Source organism: Salmo trutta, chromosome 17, assembly GCF_901001165.1.
Source record: "Salmo trutta chromosome 17, fSalTru1.1, whole genome shotgun sequence".
NCBI classification, from domain to species: domain Eukaryota; kingdom Metazoa; phylum Chordata; class Actinopteri; order Salmoniformes; family Salmonidae; genus Salmo; species Salmo trutta.
Window position 1 is genome coordinate 52,884,243 of NC_042973.1, and position 16,662 is coordinate 52,900,904.

The following is a 16,662-nucleotide window of genomic DNA, read 5'->3' on the forward strand; positions in this document are numbered from 1 at the left end:
AAATAAGAATGTGTTCTTAACTGACTTACCTAGTTAAAAAATATTTATAAAAAAAATACAATAATCGGCAAATCGGTGGCCAAAAATACCGATTACAGATTGTTATGAAAACTTGATATCGGCCCTAATTAATCGTCCATTCCGATTAATCGGTCGACCTCTAGTCACGGGTCATGATGGCAGTCAAATTCCACATGACTGTTTAGTCACGGTAATTAGGCTTCTCCAAGTTCGGATGCAGCTGATGGTCATTAGTAGCCTACCAAACTTGCTAACTGCCTGGTACTCAGCACTCTGTTTTCCCTCTAATCACCCTGACATCAATGCAAATGTAATCGAAAATATAATAAAATACTTCATATGAGCTCATGTTGCGCAACATTTCTATAGGCTATGCAATTGTGTGAGAGAACAGAGTGTTAAAAAGAGGAGGATCCCATCATCTTTCTATAGGCTAGGCCTACTATATTTATTTCTCAACTTTCCTAATATTAAGCACATTGCTTCTCTTTACAACAGGAGCATAGCCTACCTGGCTGGCATGAAAATTAACCACAGGAAAAGCGTCCTCCATTCACTATTTAAGTGCATAGATTACCTATTTTTTTCCTGCTGCCCCTGTTTCGAGACAGTTGCATGATAATGGTCCATTCTAAATCAAAACAAATTTCACACATACACTAAATAATATATGTAAAGACAAGATTAAGTCAATAATAATGTGATAGGTGAAAATATTAGCCTATCACTTGTGGATATGTTATCACTTGTGAGTTATGCCCAACTTAAGGCATGAAACAGCGCATGTTTTTTTTGTTGCTAAATGTTCTAGGCCTATATGTTTTGATAAGGTTTATATCACAAATAAAGTGGCCAAATAACTTAAAATGAAGCTCATTAATCCGCTTTACAATGGGTGTAGAGCCTAACTGATATTTGGAAAGTATTCAGACCCCTTTTTCCACATTTTATTACGTTACAGCCTTATTCTAAAATTGATTCAATTAATGCTTTTGCTCATCAATCTACACACAATACCCCATAATGACAAACCAAAAATTGTTTTTACAAATTTTTACAATTTTATATCAAATTTCAAATGGAAATACCGTATTTACGTAAGTATTCAGACCTTTTGCTATGAGATTCGAAATTGAGCTCGTGTGCATCGTGTTTCCAATGATCTACAACTTGATTGGAGTCCACCTGCGGTAAATTCAATTGATTGGACATGATTTGGAAAGGCACACACCTGTCTATATAAGGTTAAACAGTTGACCAGTGCATGTCAGAGCAAAAACCAAGCCATGAGGTCGAAGGAATTGTCTGGAGAGCTCCAAGACAGAATTGTGTTGAGGCACAGATCTGGGGAAGGGTACCACAACATTTCTGCAGCTTTAAAGATCCCCAAGAACACATGTCTCCATCATTCTTAAATGGAAGAAGTTTGGAACCACAAAGACTCTTCCTAGAGCTGGCCGCCCGGCCAAACTGAGCAATCGGAGGAGAAGGGCCTTGGTCAGGGAGGTAACCAAGAACCCGATGGTCGCTCTGACTGAGCTCCAGAGTTTCTCTGTGGAGATGGGAGAATCTTCCAGAAGGAAAACTATCTCTGCAGCACTCTACCAATCAGGCCTTTATGGTAGAGTGGCAAGACGGAAGCCACTCCTCAGTAAAAGGCACATGACGGCCCGCTTGGAGTTTGCCAAAAGGCACCTAAAGACTCTCAGACCATGAGAAACAAGGTTCTCTTTTCTGATTAAACCTAGATTGAACTCCTTGGCCTGAATGCCAAGCGTCACGTCTGGTGGAAACCTGGCACCATCTCTATGGTAAAGTAGGGTGGTGGTGGCAGCATCATGCTGTGGGGATGTTTTTCAGCGGCAGGCACTGGGAGACCACTCAGGATCGAGGGAAATATGAATGGAATAAAGTACAGAGATTCTTAATGAAAACCTGCTCCAGAGCTCTCAGGTCCTCAGACTGGGGTGAAGGTTCTCATTCCAGCAGGACCACGATCCTAAGCACACATCAAAGACAGCGCAGGAGTGGCTTCGGGGCAAGTCTCTGAATGTCCTTGAGTGGCCCTGCCAGAGCACGAACTTGAACCCGATCGAACATCTCTGAAGAGACTTGACAATTGTTGTGCGGCGACCTGACGAAGCTTGAGAAGATCTGCAGAGAAGAATGGGAGAAACTCCCCAAATACAGGTGTGCCAAACTTGTAGCATCATACCCAAGAAGACTCGAGGCTGTAATCACTGCCAACGGTGCTTCAACAAAGTACTGAGCAAAGGATCTGAATATTTATGTAGATATGATATTTCAGTTTTTAAAATTTGCAACATTTTTAAACCTATTTTTGCTTTGTCTTTGTATGGGGTAGTGTGTGTAGATTGATGAGAGGGGAAAAAACTATTTAATCAATTTTAGAATAAGTCTGTAACTAACAAAATGTGGAAAAATCAAGGGGTCTGAATACTTTCCAAATGCACTGTACATACGCAGCGTGTGAGTTTCAAGTTTGGGGAAGAACATGTTTTTCTTTTAAAATGCTCCTTTATAATAAAAGCATTACATGAATAATCGCATTTGTGGTCAATTTTGAGAATGGTGTTTTCCTCCTAATGGAATATTCACGCTTATAGTCTACTCCCTTGTGTGCATTGCTATGCTCATAATGTGAAAAATTGCCTAATAGTTTATCAACATTTTAAGCTAAACGTTCTCATCTATTGCGTCAGACTCATTGCTTAAAACAGTTTTTTTGATGCTAGTGGTTGAATTAATTTGGGATCTATTGCATCCCACAACTGTCCCAGACTATGTTTGGAAAATGTATTTATTGCACAGAGTAGACTGGGGAATGGTAGATTGACATAGGTTAGTGCTTTTGCTGTTCATTAGGCCTACTCATATTGTTGGCTAACAAAGTATGTGTGGACAGTATATCTTCAATATGCATCTTGGAATTGGCTGAGGACGAGCTCAGTTGCATCTCTAATGTGTGTTCTGTCTTCTCTTGTAGCCTATGAGAAACACCCGATCACGTGACTGAGAGCCATGTGAGTGAGAGGTGCTTTGGCTTGCAGCCGGGAGAAAGGAATTATAAAAATTATATTCAGCCGTTGTGCAAAAGGCATGGATTTTTTAGGTGGCATTAGAGCCACACAAAGGGGATGTAGCCGGGCAATTCGAGGCATTATCAAGTGCTTGTCAAATTGTGAATGAGAGACTGATGAATTGTGTACAGCCTGCGCTAAAAACAAAGCAGAGCTCATGCCTTTCATGCAACTTTTTTTGAAATCGTCATTAAAGTTGTCATGCAGCCTTAGAATGTATTAAAAATGTAAACATATAGCGCAACATTTGTATCACAACTAATGTTACATAAATAACTCTAAATTATAGGAGTACCTATTTCTTTGTTAACCTCTCAACACAGAGTAGCCGCATGTGTGCACTCCCTCAAATCAATTGGAGAAAATATACTTTCTATTTTATTCAGCTGCATTCAATTGTATTCTTCATACTATAAAATTAAGCCACTGAATTGTGAGCAAATCATGTCTGCTAAATGAACTAGTGTAGCCCACAGCCATATGGCATAGCCAGATCAGGGCCTAACATGAGGACAACTCAGAGTATGCTATTCTGTTCTTCTGAAATAGACTACATTTTCTTCATATCATGTTTCTTTACACCTGTCTAAAATAAATAATGGATTTATTGTGATGGTGTAAGTTATATTACATGGATTTATTAGACTTTTTAAAATGTAGATGTTCCAAAGGTCTGCATCATTGGCTTGTAGGCTATGCATGGAAGCCAGGAGATGCTAAATGTGACCGACTGGATCGATTCAGTCTTATGTAGCAACATTTGGAAATTGTGTTTTTTACATTGGATAAAAGTAGAGACTCAGAGCTAGAAAATTGTATATCATACACTACAGTTGAGGAACAATTGGTAAGTAATTATGCTCTGAAAGTTGATAAGCTTGTAACTGCACTTTTGAGAAAAGGCCCCTTGAATGTTTTGGTACCTACCCATTCAGCATCGTTCACACCGTCGTAAGGCTGTAGCCCCACACATCTCTTTAAGGATTCACATGTGAGGCTATGTACTAAACAACCAAAGATTTCAAGACTAAAGGCTGGTTTATACTTCGGGTGTGTTCGTAATTTTAATCTGGAGTGCCAGAGTGTGCTCTGGGCTTCCGTAAACTCAGAGCGTTTCACTCTCGTAGTGTTCAGATTAGAGGTCGACCGATTTATGATTTTTCAACGCCGATACCATTTATTGGAGGACCAAAAAATGCCGATACCAATTAATCGGTGTTTAAAAAAACAAAAAACAATACAACAATACTGAATGAACACTTATTTTAACTTAATATAATACATCAATAAAATCTATTTAGCCTCAAATAAACAATGAAACGTTCAATTAGGTTTAAATAATACTAAAACAAAGTGTTGGAGAAGAAAGTGAAAGAACAACTACTTCAAGGTCTCAGAGCGAGTGACGTCACCAATTGAAACGTTATTAGCACGCAGCCCGCTAACTAGCTAGCCATTTCACATTGGTTACACCAGCCTAATCTCGGGAGTTGATAGGCTTGAAGTCATAAACAGCTCAATGCTTGAAGCACAGCGAAGAGCTGCTGGCAAACGAACGAAAGTGTTGTTTGAATGAATGCTTACGAGCGTGCTGCTGCCTACCACCGCTCAGACTGCTCTATCAAATATCAAATCATAGACTTAATTATAACATAATAACACAGAAATACGAGCCTTAGGTTATTAATATGGTCAAATCCGGAAACTATCATTTTGAAAACAAAACGTTTATTCTTTCAGTGACATATGGAACCGTTCTGTATTTTATCTAACGGGTGGCATCCCTAAGTCTAAATATTGCTGGTACATTGTACAACCTTCAATGTTATGTCATAATTATGTACAATTATGGCAAACTAATTACGGTCTTTGTTAGGAATAAATGGTCTTCACACAGTTAGCAACAAGCCAGGCGGGCCAAACTGCTGCATATACCCTGACTGCTTGCACGGAATGCAAGAGAAGCGACACAATTTCCCTAGTTTAAAGAAATTCATGTTAGCAGGCAATATTAACTAAATATGCAGGTTTAAAAATATATACTTGTGTATTGATTTTAAAGAAAAGCATTGATGTTTATGGTTAGATACACATTGGTGCAACGACAGTGCTTTTTTTGCGAATGCGCTTGTTAAATCATCACCCATTTGGCGAAGTAGGCTGTGATTCGATGAGAAATTAACAGGCACCGCATCGATTATATGCAACACAGGACATGCTAGATAAACTAGTAATATCATCAACCATGTGTTGTTAACTAGTGATTATGTTAAGCTTGATTGTTTTTTTATAAGACAAGTTTAATGCTAGCTAGCAGCTTACCTTGGCTTCTTGCTGCACTCTGTTAACAGGTAGTCAGCCTGCCACGCAGGCTCCTCGTGGAGTGCAATGTAAGGCAGAGCATTGGACTAGTAACCGAAAGGTTGCAAGATCGAATTTGTTCTTAACTGACTTGCCTAGTTAAATAAAGGTAAAATAAAAATTGCAAGATCGAATCCTCGAGCAGACAAGGTAAAAATCTGTCGTTCTGCCCCTGAACAAAGCAGTTAACCCACCGTTCCTAGGCCGTCGTTGAAAATAAGAATGTGTTCTTAACTGACTTGCCTAGTTAAATAAAGGTTAAAAAATGTATAATAATAAATAAAATCGGCCACAATCAGTGTCCAAAAATACCGATTACCGATTGTTATGAAAACTTGAAATCGGCCCTAATTAATCGGCCATTCCGATTAATCGGTCGACCTCTAGTTCAGATTGCACACAGGACGCTCTGGCCGAGGAGTAGGTTTGATCCAAGCATTCTGACCTAACAACAGAAGTCAAGAACCCAAGCTAACTGGCTAACAATGGCTAGCTTGCTAGCTACTTCCAGACACAAATGAGAGAATAGCTCACTCTGACCATTGGGATTATGAACCATAATCCCAACTAATAACGTTACTACCCTGCATTAATCTGCAGGTAGCTAACCAACCAGGTTAAATGTTAGCTAGCTAACATTAGGCTATAACTAGCAATGCAAATGGCTCTGAGATACGAGTAATATTACTACACAGATCATACAAGTAATGTTAGCTAGCTAGCCAGCCAGCTAACATTAGCTAGCTAACAGTACACTTTAATTTAGAAACATGTAATATCTAAAAATGTAGCTAGCTAGACTCTCTTACCCGTATACATGGATGGACGCTTCTCCCTCTGTCACGATTCCATGGTTGCCCTGAGTTTGAAGATGTCATCTGGAGACAGGTGTTTTATACAACAGCTTTCTGTGTGTTCTCTTTTCGACTCCGTCTGCATATTTGCAATCAAATGGCAGAGTTTTCTCCATCTCCTTAGCTATCATACTCTGATTCCACTGATTTCTGAACTTGGTCCTCCAGAAAGTGGAGAGCAACACTTATGCAGTTCTACTATGAGATATATTTTTAAAAAAAAGATGCGTTAGAAAGGATTACCTACACATACTGACCAGTTCATATTATAGACAGAAGCGCGCTACATGGCAGACCAATCCGAACTCATCTCTCGTCATGTCCAGCCCACTCATTATCTCAGCCAATCATGGCTAGCGGGAAGGTTGCTGTATTTTTCCGTGACTAAACCAACTAGGCTCGTAATTTAACTATTTTATTTGTATTTACAGATGGCATACAAGTTTGTTATTAAGGCACATGAAAGTTCGCATGTTCCAGAAAGTATTTCTGTCATAAAATGTATTTTGATAAAAAACTATTTTTAAGTTCAAATGGCACTCCTGTGAAGTAGTGACGTGCGACATACGCCGAGTTTCCTGAAACAAGTCACAAATGTGTTTATGTAAATTAACGGTCAATTACCGTGACACCGGCAGTTATTTGCTTGACAATCACCGGCTGACAAAATTTAATGGCCGCCACAGCCCTACCTGCATGTTAAATGTTGGGTAATATGATGTGTAGTTAGGGGTGGGGATGGGGGTGCGGTGACATGTGAATGCGGAGTATGGTGTACTTGTCATGTTGTTCTTTTGGAATTGGTAGTGCAAGATACAGGCCTTGTAATGTGGAGACATTTTAGTGGGAGAGGTTTGGGGCATGTGGTGTAGTCTATGGTGTATGGTGTACACAATGGGTTTCAAATTCAATTCCCGGAGGACCATTTGTCTGCGGGTTTTTGCTCCTCCCTTGTACTTGATCGGTCAGTTAAGGTCAATTGATTAGTTAGGAACGCCCCTCACCTGGTTATTTAGGTCTTTATTGGACACAAAATTAAAGTCCCTCAAGGAATTTTGTTTTTCCCCCCTGGTGTACACTGAAGTTTTACAAGGGTTTGTCATGAGATGTAGGGATGAGGTGATACACTGCCAGATTGAGACTCAATGCACTCTGTCAGACTCAGTACACTACGTCAGTGAGATGTGATAAAATAGGCCTCTGTCCATGTCCCCCTCAGTTACACAATTACTGTGATGTGTGTTTTACTATGTGTTAGTTTGTGTGTGTGTATGCGCCTGCCTTCCTGCACGTGTTTGTGTGTGAGTGTGTGCGTCTGCTTGCCTGCTTGTGTGTTTTTTAGTGTGTATTTTAACCTTGTCTGTTTGTGTGTGTAGGGGGCATGGTGGATAAAGACCTCCGGCACTACCTCAATCTGCGCTTCTCCAAGGGTTCCGTGGACCACGACCACCAGCAGATCATCAGAGACAACCTCTACCTCCGCACCGTACCCTGTGAGTCAACACATACACACACAGTCAGACAGACAGACACCCACAGACACACACACGAAAAGACACACGCGTAGACACATGCACGGTTGTCATAACCTACCTCCGCATCTGACCCCTTACCATAGCAGAACACTAGGGATGAATTTCATTATTTATCCTGTCCTTGAGCTCTCTCTCTTTCTCTCCTTGACATTATACAAATGGACAGGTGGAGGCCAAATCCCTGTAGGCATCCTACATATCCCTTTCAATCGACTTGTGTTGAGGTGAGACTATTGAGATGCACCCGACCTGTGTTTGAGGTGCGGTGAGACTATTGAGACCCAGCAACTATCCCAACTATTGAGATGCAGGACATACAGTATAGGCCATATTTGGTTTATTTTAATATTTTTTTCCAAGGTGGTTGATGCTAGGTAACGGTTGTCTTTTTTTTAATATCGAACTGTCGAAATGTCACCATTTTCACTACTTATGGCTACTATGTAGGGAATGTGTTGCCATTTCCGATGCACTCTGTGTGTGAAGATTTACCAGACTACTCTGGTAATACATAAGGAGCCATAGAAAATACTTACCTGCGTGAGGACAAAGCCTCTAGCAAGAGTTGTAAAAGAAATGGTGCTATATGCTATATGAATCCTGAATGAATACAGTCTACCTATACTGTTGCTTTGCATTAAAGGGGTCTCTCTTTCTCTCTCTCTCTTCCTCTCTCTTCTTCCTCTCTCTCTCTCTCTCTTCTCTTTCTCTAATTTCTTTCCTTCTCCTCTGATTTGGTGTATTTTCAGTGTTTCTCTCTCTCTCTCTCCTCTGATTTGGTGTATTTTCAGTGTTTCTCTCTCTCTCTCTCCTCTGATTTGGTGTATTTTCAGTGTTTCTCTCTCTCTCTCTCCTCTGATTTGGTGTATTTTCAGTGTTTCTCTCTCTCTCTCTCTCTCCTCTGATTTGGTGTATTTTCAGTGTTTCTCTCTCTCTCTCTCCTCTGATTTGGTGTATTTTCAGTGTTTCTCTCTCTCTCTCTCCTCTGATTTGGTGTATTTTCAGTGTTTCTCTCTCTCTCTCTCCTCTGATTTGGTGTATTTTCAGTGTTTCTCTCTCTCTCTCGCCTCTTATTTGGTGTATTTTCAGTGTTTCTCTCTCTCTCTCTCTCTCTCTCTGATTTGGTGTATTTTCAGTGTTTCTCTCTCTCTCTCTCTCGCCTCTTATTTGGTGTATTTTCAGTGTTCTCTCTCTTTCTCTCTCCTGACTTTGCTTGGTGCTCCATTACTGCACACGCTCAGTATCTCTTTTTCTTTCTCTCTTTTTTTCTCTCTCGCTCCCTCACCCATCGGTCGCCAAGCTCTCTTTCCATGGCAACCAGCCTCGTCTCAGTCCTGCGTTGCCATGACGCCCTGCTGCCCCTCCCCCACCCCTGCACACAGAATGTGCACAGTATTAAAGACCCAATGCAGTCGTTTTTATAAAAATATCAAATCATTTCTGGGTAACAACTGAGTACCTTACTGTAATAGTCTCCCATTTAAAATTGACGAAATTAGCAAATAACTATTTAGCAAGCAAACATTTTGCTAGGACTGTCTGGGATTGGTCTGAGTGGGGAGGGCAAAACTAGCTGTTATTGGCAGAGAAGTTTGGAACTCTCTTTGTTATTGGTCTATTAACCAATTTACCTGCATAATGATGTCACCAGGCAAGCCGAAACTCCTGCCCACACAAACCTGCTGATTTAGAAGATCAGGAAAAAACACTGATCACAGTTTTTACAGTGTTAGTTTCATCAGCTGTTGTACAATATGATACAAAAGCCAGGTAAAACATAATTTGAACTGCACTGGACCTTTAACACACACATAAATCGAAGTCACACACACACACACTTAGTGTACAAAACATTAAGGACACCTGCTTTTTCCATGACATAGACTGACCAGGTGAATGCTGTGATCCGTTATTGATGTCACCTGTTAAATCCACTTCAATCAGTGTAGATGAAGGGGAGGAGACAGGTTGAAGTAGGATTTTTAAGCCTTGGACAATTGAGACATGGATTGTGAGTGTGTGCCATTCAGAGGGTGAATGGGAAAGACCAAAAAATGAAGTGCCTTTGAACGGGTTATGGTAGTGGGTGCCAGGCTCACTGGTTTGTGTCAAGAGCTGCAATGCTGCTGGGTTATTCACACTCAACAGTTTCCAGTGTGTATCAAGAATGGTCAACCAGGCAAAGGACATCCAGCCAACTTGACACAACTGTGGGAAGCATTGGAGTCAACATGGGCCAGCATCCCTCTCGACACCCAGATGATATGAGGCTGTTCTGAGGGCAAAAGGTGTTACCAATGTTTGGTATATATCCATATACTCAGATAGATAAAAAATGCAACAGTCTGACTCTGACTTCTTTCCTCTGTGTGTGAGATATAGAGTGCTTAGTGACAGGTTCTGCCATGTCACCTATAAGAGCATGACAGTCTGACAGGTGTGTGCGCGAGCCCTTTTAGCTCATATGGATGTCTGTCCAGAGGCCTTTGTATTTTGTTTGTCGTTGCCGTGGGGAAGCGATGTCATTGCTTTGATTCTGTTTCTACCAGCACTCTTCTGTCAATATGCGCACGCACACACGCACGATAGGGATGTGACAAATGTAAAAATTATCTTACATGCATGGGACATCATGTCCCACTATTTTTCATCAATGTAATGGTTCGTTGCAGTGATGTATGACAGCGTGTTCATAGAAATCCAACAATCTGTTATTAACGCCACATATGGGGTGTCTGAGAGCTCGTGCTTTGTACTGGCAGAGGAATCATTGTACAATTTCTCCATCCTGGCCGTCACGGTTTATCCATATGGAATCTGGTAGTCTGGCTGTAGATACAGTGCATTCGGAAAATATTCAGACTCCTTGACTTTTTCCACATTTTGTTACGTTACAGTGTTATTCTAACATTTATAAAATAATATTTTTCCTAATAAATCTACACACAATACCCCATAATGACTAAGCAAAAACAGGTTTTTAGACATTTGATCATGCTTGAGATGTTTTTACAACTTGATTGGAGTCCACCTGTGGTAAATTCAATTGCCTGGACATGATTTGGAAAGGCGCACACACCTGTCTATACAAGGTCCTACCGTTGACAGTGCATGTCAGAGCAAAAACCAAGCCATGAGGTTGAAGGAATTGTCTGGAGAGCTCCTAGACAGGATTGTGTCAAGGCACAGATCTGGGGAAGGGTACCAAAACATTTCTGTAGCATTGAAGGTCCCCAAGAACACAGTGGCCTCCACCATTCTTAAATGGAAGAAGTTTGGAACCACCAAGACTCTTCCTAGAGCTGACCGCCCGGCCAAACTGAGCAATCGGGGGAGAAGGGCCTTGGTCAGGGAGGTAACCAATAACCCGATGATCACTCTCACAGAGCTCCCAAGTTCCTCTGTGGAGATAGTTTTCCTTCTGGAAGATTCTTCCATCTCTGCAGTACTCCACTAAATGGGCCTTTATGGTAGTGGCTAGCCGGAAGCCGCTCGTCAGTAAAAGGCACATGATAGTCTGCTTGGAGTTTGCCAAAAGACACCTAAAGACTCTCAAACCATGAGAAACAAGATTATCTCGTCTGATGAAACCAATGTTGAACTCCTTGGTCTGAATGCGAAGCGTCAGGTCTGGAGGAAACCTGGCACCATCTACGGTGAAGCATGGTGGTGGCAGCATCATGCTGTGGAGATGGTTTTCAGCGGCACGGACTAGGAGACCAGTCAGGATCAAGGAAAAGATGTACAGAGTAAAGTACAGAGAGATCCTTGATGAAAACCTCCAGAGTGCTCAGGACCTCAGACTGGGGCAGAGATTCACCTTCCAACAGCAAAACGACCCTAAGCACACAGCAAAGACAACGCAGGAATGGCTTCGGGACAAGTATCTTAATGTCCTTGAGTGGCCCGGCCAGAGCACGGACTTGAACCCGATCAAACATCTCTGGAGAGACCTGAAAACAGCTGTGCACCAACGCTCCCCAACTTGACAGAGCTTCAGAGTATCTGCAGAGAAGAATGTGAGAAACTTCCCAAATACAGGTGTTCCAAGTTTGTAGCGTCATACCCAAGAAGACTCGAGGCTGTAATCACTGCCAAAGGTGCTTCAACAAAGTACTGAGTAGAGTCTGAATACTTACAGTTGAAGTCGGAAGTTTACATACACCTTAGCCAAATACATTTAAACTCAGTTTTCAGAATTCCTGACATTTAATCCTGGTAACAATTCCCTGTCTTAGGTCAGTTAGAATCACTACTTTTATTTTAAGAATGTGAAATGTCAGAATATTAGTAGAGAGAATTATTTATTTCAGCTTTTATTGCTTTCATCCCATTCCCAGTGTGTCAGAAGTTACCATAAACTCAATTAGTATTTGGTAGCATTGCCTTTAAATTGTTTAACTTGGGTCAAATGTTTTGGGTAGCCTTCCACAAGCTTCCCACAATAAGTTGGGTGAATTTTGGCCCATTCCTCCTGACAGAGCTGGTGTAACTGAGTCAGGTTTGTAGGCCTCCTTGCTTGCACACACTTTTTCAGTTCTGCCCACAATTTTCCATAGGATTGAGGTCAGGGCTTTGTGATGGCCACTGCAATACGTTGACTTTGTTGTCCTTAAGCCATTTTACCACAACTTTGGAAGTATGCTTGGGGTCATTGTCCATTTGGAACACCCATTTGCGACCAAGCTTTAACTTCCTGACTGATGTCAGGAATATATCCACATAATTTTTCATCCTCATGATGCCATCTATTTTGTGAAATGCACCTGTTCCTCCTGCAGCAAAGCAGCCCCACAACATGATGCTGCCACCCCCGTGCTTCACGTTTGGGATGGTGTTCTTTGGCTTGCAAGTGTGTTCTTCGGCTTCTCCAAAATGTACGATCTTTGTCCCCATGTGCAGTTGCAAACCGTAGTCTGGCTTTTTTATGGCGGTTTTTGAGCAGTGGCTTCTTCCTTGCTTAGCGGTCTTTCAGGTTATGTCGATATAGGACTCGTTTTACTGTGGATATAGATACTTTTGTACCTGTTTCCTTCAGCATCTTCACAAGGTCCTTTGCTGTTGTTCTGGGATTGATTTGCACTTTTCGCACCAAAGTACGTTCATCTCTAGGAGACAGAAAGCGTCTCCTTCCTGAGTGGTATGACGGCTGCGTGGTCCCATGGTGTTTATACTTGCGTACTATTGTTTGTACAGATGAACGTGGTGCCTTCAGGTTTGTGGAAATTGCTCCCAAGGATGAACCAGACTTGTGGAGGTCTACAATTTCCTTTTTTTTATTTATTTCACCTTTATTTAACCAGGTAAGCTAGTTGAGAACAAGTTCTCATTTACAACTGCGACCTGGCCAAGATAAAGCAAAAGTAGTGCGACAGAAACAACAACACAGAGTTACATGGAATATACAAGCGTACAGTCAACACAATAGAAAAAAAAGTATGTGCAAATGGCATGAGGAGGTATGGCAATAAATAGGCCATAGTAGCAAAGTAATTACAATTTAGCAGATTAACACTGGAGTGATAGATGAGCAGATGATGGTGTGTAAGTAGTGATACTGGTGTGCAAAAGAGCAGCAAAGTAAATTAAAACAATATGGGGATGAGGTAGGTAGATTGGCTGGACTATGTACAGCTGCAGCGATCAGTTAGCTGCTCAGATAGCTGATGTTTAAAGTTAGCGAGGGAAATGTAAGTAGGCCTTGAAATACAGCCACAGGTACACCTCCAATTGACTCAAATGATGTCAATTAGCCTATCAGAAGCTTCTAAAGCCATGATATCATTTTCTTGAATTTTCCAAGCTTTTTAAATGCACAGTCACCTTAGTGTATGTAAACTTCTGACCCACTGGAATTGTGATACAGTGAATTATAAGTTAAATAATCTGTCTGTAAACAATTGTTGGAAAAATGACTTGTATCATGCACAAAGTAGATGTCCTAACCGACTTGCCAAAACTATAGTTTTTAACAAGAATTTTGTGGAGTGGTTGAAAAACGAGTTTTAATGACTCCAACCTAAGTGTATGCAAACTTCCGACTTCAACTGTATGTTATATTGATATTTACGTTTTTTTTAAAAACTGTTATTGCTTTGTCTTTATGGGGTACTGTGTGTAGATTGAGGGATAAAAAAATGAAACAAAATGTGGAAAAAGTCAAGGGGTCTGAATACTTTCCGAATGCACTGTATGCCACCTGGGTATTGAAGCAGACATCGTATACCATTGGAAAAGGCTGCATATCAACTGCAATCATTTCTGTATTCAGTGTAGTGATTTTCTCACTTTGTCCCTTTTTCACTTTTGTGTGAAGAGCCTGTTTAATGTCTGTTGTTGAGGGCCTGCGCTGCTCCCAGCAATGGTTTGGGTCTCACGGTGCCTACCTTTCAAAGACCATGACAGTTATTCTGACCATTTGATATTTCAATTGTAAATTAATGCATTTATTATGTTAAAAACCTCTTATGGACAGGCGTTCCGATAGCGGAACGCCTCGCCAATATCCAATGGTAGCGCCTGGCGTGAAATACGAAAAACCTTAAAAATGCTATAATTTCAATTTCTCAAACATATGACTATTTTACACCATTTTTTTATTTTATTTATTTATTTCACCTTTATTTAACCAGGTAGGCAAGTTGAGAACAAGTTCTCATTTACAATTGCGACCTGGCCAAGATAAAGCAAAGCAGTTCGACAACATACAAAAACACAGAGTTACACATGGAGTAAAACAACATACAATCAATGATGCAGTAGAAAAAAATAAGACTATATACAATGTGAGCAAATGATGTGAGATAATGGAGGTAAAGGCAAAAAAATGCCATGGTGGCAAAGTAAATAAAGTATGGCAAGAAAAAAACACTGGAATGGTAGATTTGTAGTTTGAAGAAAGTTAAAAGTTAAAATATAAATAATATGGTGCAAAGGAGCAAAATAAATAAAATAAATAAATACAGTAGGGGAAAAGGTAGTAGTTTGGGCTCAATTAAAGATGGGCTATTTACAGGTGCAGAGATCTGTGAGCTGCTCTGACAGCTGACATTTGAAAGATAAGACTCTCCTTTATCTAACCACATTGTCTGATTTCAAAAAGGCTTTACAGCGAAAGCAAAACAACAGCCAGAAATAATCACACAGCCATTTTTCAAGCTAGCATATATTTCACAAAAACCAAAACCACAGCTAAATGCAGCACTAACCTTTGATGATCTTCATCAGATGACACTCCTAGGACATTATGTTATACAATACATGCATGTTTTGTTCAATCAAGTTCATATTTATATCAAAAACCAGCTTTTTACATTAGCATGTTTTGTTCAGAACTAGCATACCCACCAATACCCATTATCACCAAAATAGTGATAATATTTCAACCGGACGACGACAACGTATTCGTTCAAAGAGAGAAAGAAAAACATGGAGTCGTCACATGCACGCGCGTGCCAGTGTCATTGTTCTCAGAAGGACCACTCTCCAATACCCCTGCTGCTTTTCGCCCAGAGACTGCAGAGCTATCATTCAATGTTCTGGTGCCTTCCTAGAGCCAATGAAAGCCTTAGAAAATGTCACGTTACAGCAGAGATCCTGTATTTTCGATAAAGAGGCTAGAGAAGGACAAGAAATGGTCAGACAGGGCACTTCCCATATAGAATCTTCTCAGGTTTTGGCCTGCCATATGAGTTCTGTTATACTCACAGACACCATTCAAACAGTTTTAGAAACGTTAGAGTGTTTTCTATCTAAATCCACTAATTATATGCATATTCTAGTTACTGGGCAGGAGTAGTAACCAGATTAAATCGGGTACGTTTTTTTATCCGGCCGTGAAAATACTGCCCCCTATCCCAAACAGGTTAAAATAGGTCATAAGATACCTCAGGAAACCAAATGTAAATTGGAATTCCTCAGAAAATGTATTGATTGATCCAGAAGCACATGGAAAATAAGATGATAGTGTATTTTATGACTGTAAGACAACAGTTGCTGGCCTGTCCAAACTACTCCTAAACTATATTGAAACTAATTTCACACATAATAATAATAATAATAATAATAATAATAATAATAATAATAATAATAAATGTGGCCTAAAGACAATATCAAATTGACAATAGTCTGAGCGACTATTCTATTGTCAAATAGAGAATGAAGAGACTGATGACCAGCACAGCTTGCATTGACGGTGTGCATTGGCAAAAAAGCGAGGGGCTTACCAAATAGCACTTCTTCCATATCATCCTACAGAGGTCTATGCAGGCCAGACGTATTGATTGCTATGCCCTATCAGAAGGAGCAGATTCCAAGGTTTCTAATGAACCTTTCCAAATAACTCTACAAATTGCACGAATGGTCTCTGTTTCAAAATATAACTTTTTCCTAGATTAATTGTGGCTCTGTGCAATCCTCATCAGCAATAGCCATTTGGCGAAAATATAATTGATATTTTCTTCTGTTCTATTATATTCTTACTGTAAAATATGTGTGTTGACTGTGGTAGGGCAGGGCCTGTGACGTCTGCTGAATGAACAAGTACATTTCATTGGCAAGGCACAGTCATAGAATGGCATGGCACAGCCATAGCCTTGGTACTAAAGCACAGTTAAATAAAACTCAAAACATGCTATTCTGTTCTTTTGAAATAATTTGCCTTGTATCATGTTTTTTATGACTTTCCCAAACAAAATATGAATGGATTTATTTGTGATTGTGTATATTAACACTAGAAAGGCAGAGAGCATCATAATGACTCAAAACAGTGTTTAATTACTCCGCCATTTT

General features: G+C 40.4%; 1 protein-coding gene across 8 annotated transcripts in view; it reads left to right on the forward strand.

Moving 5' to 3' along the window:
• The window catches only part of LOC115152405 (membrane-associated guanylate kinase, WW and PDZ domain-containing protein 2), a 325,515-nt gene that overhangs the window by 37,147 nt on the left and 271,706 nt on the right, over positions 1-16,662 (forward strand). For all 8 annotated transcript variants that reach the window (XM_029697255.1, XM_029697256.1, XM_029697257.1 and 5 more), the window contains exon 2: positions 7,714-7,830. In XM_029697255.1, the coding sequence (XP_029553115.1) occupies positions 7,714-7,830 (117 nt within the window). The remainder of the gene's footprint in view (positions 1-7,713; positions 7,831-16,662) is intronic.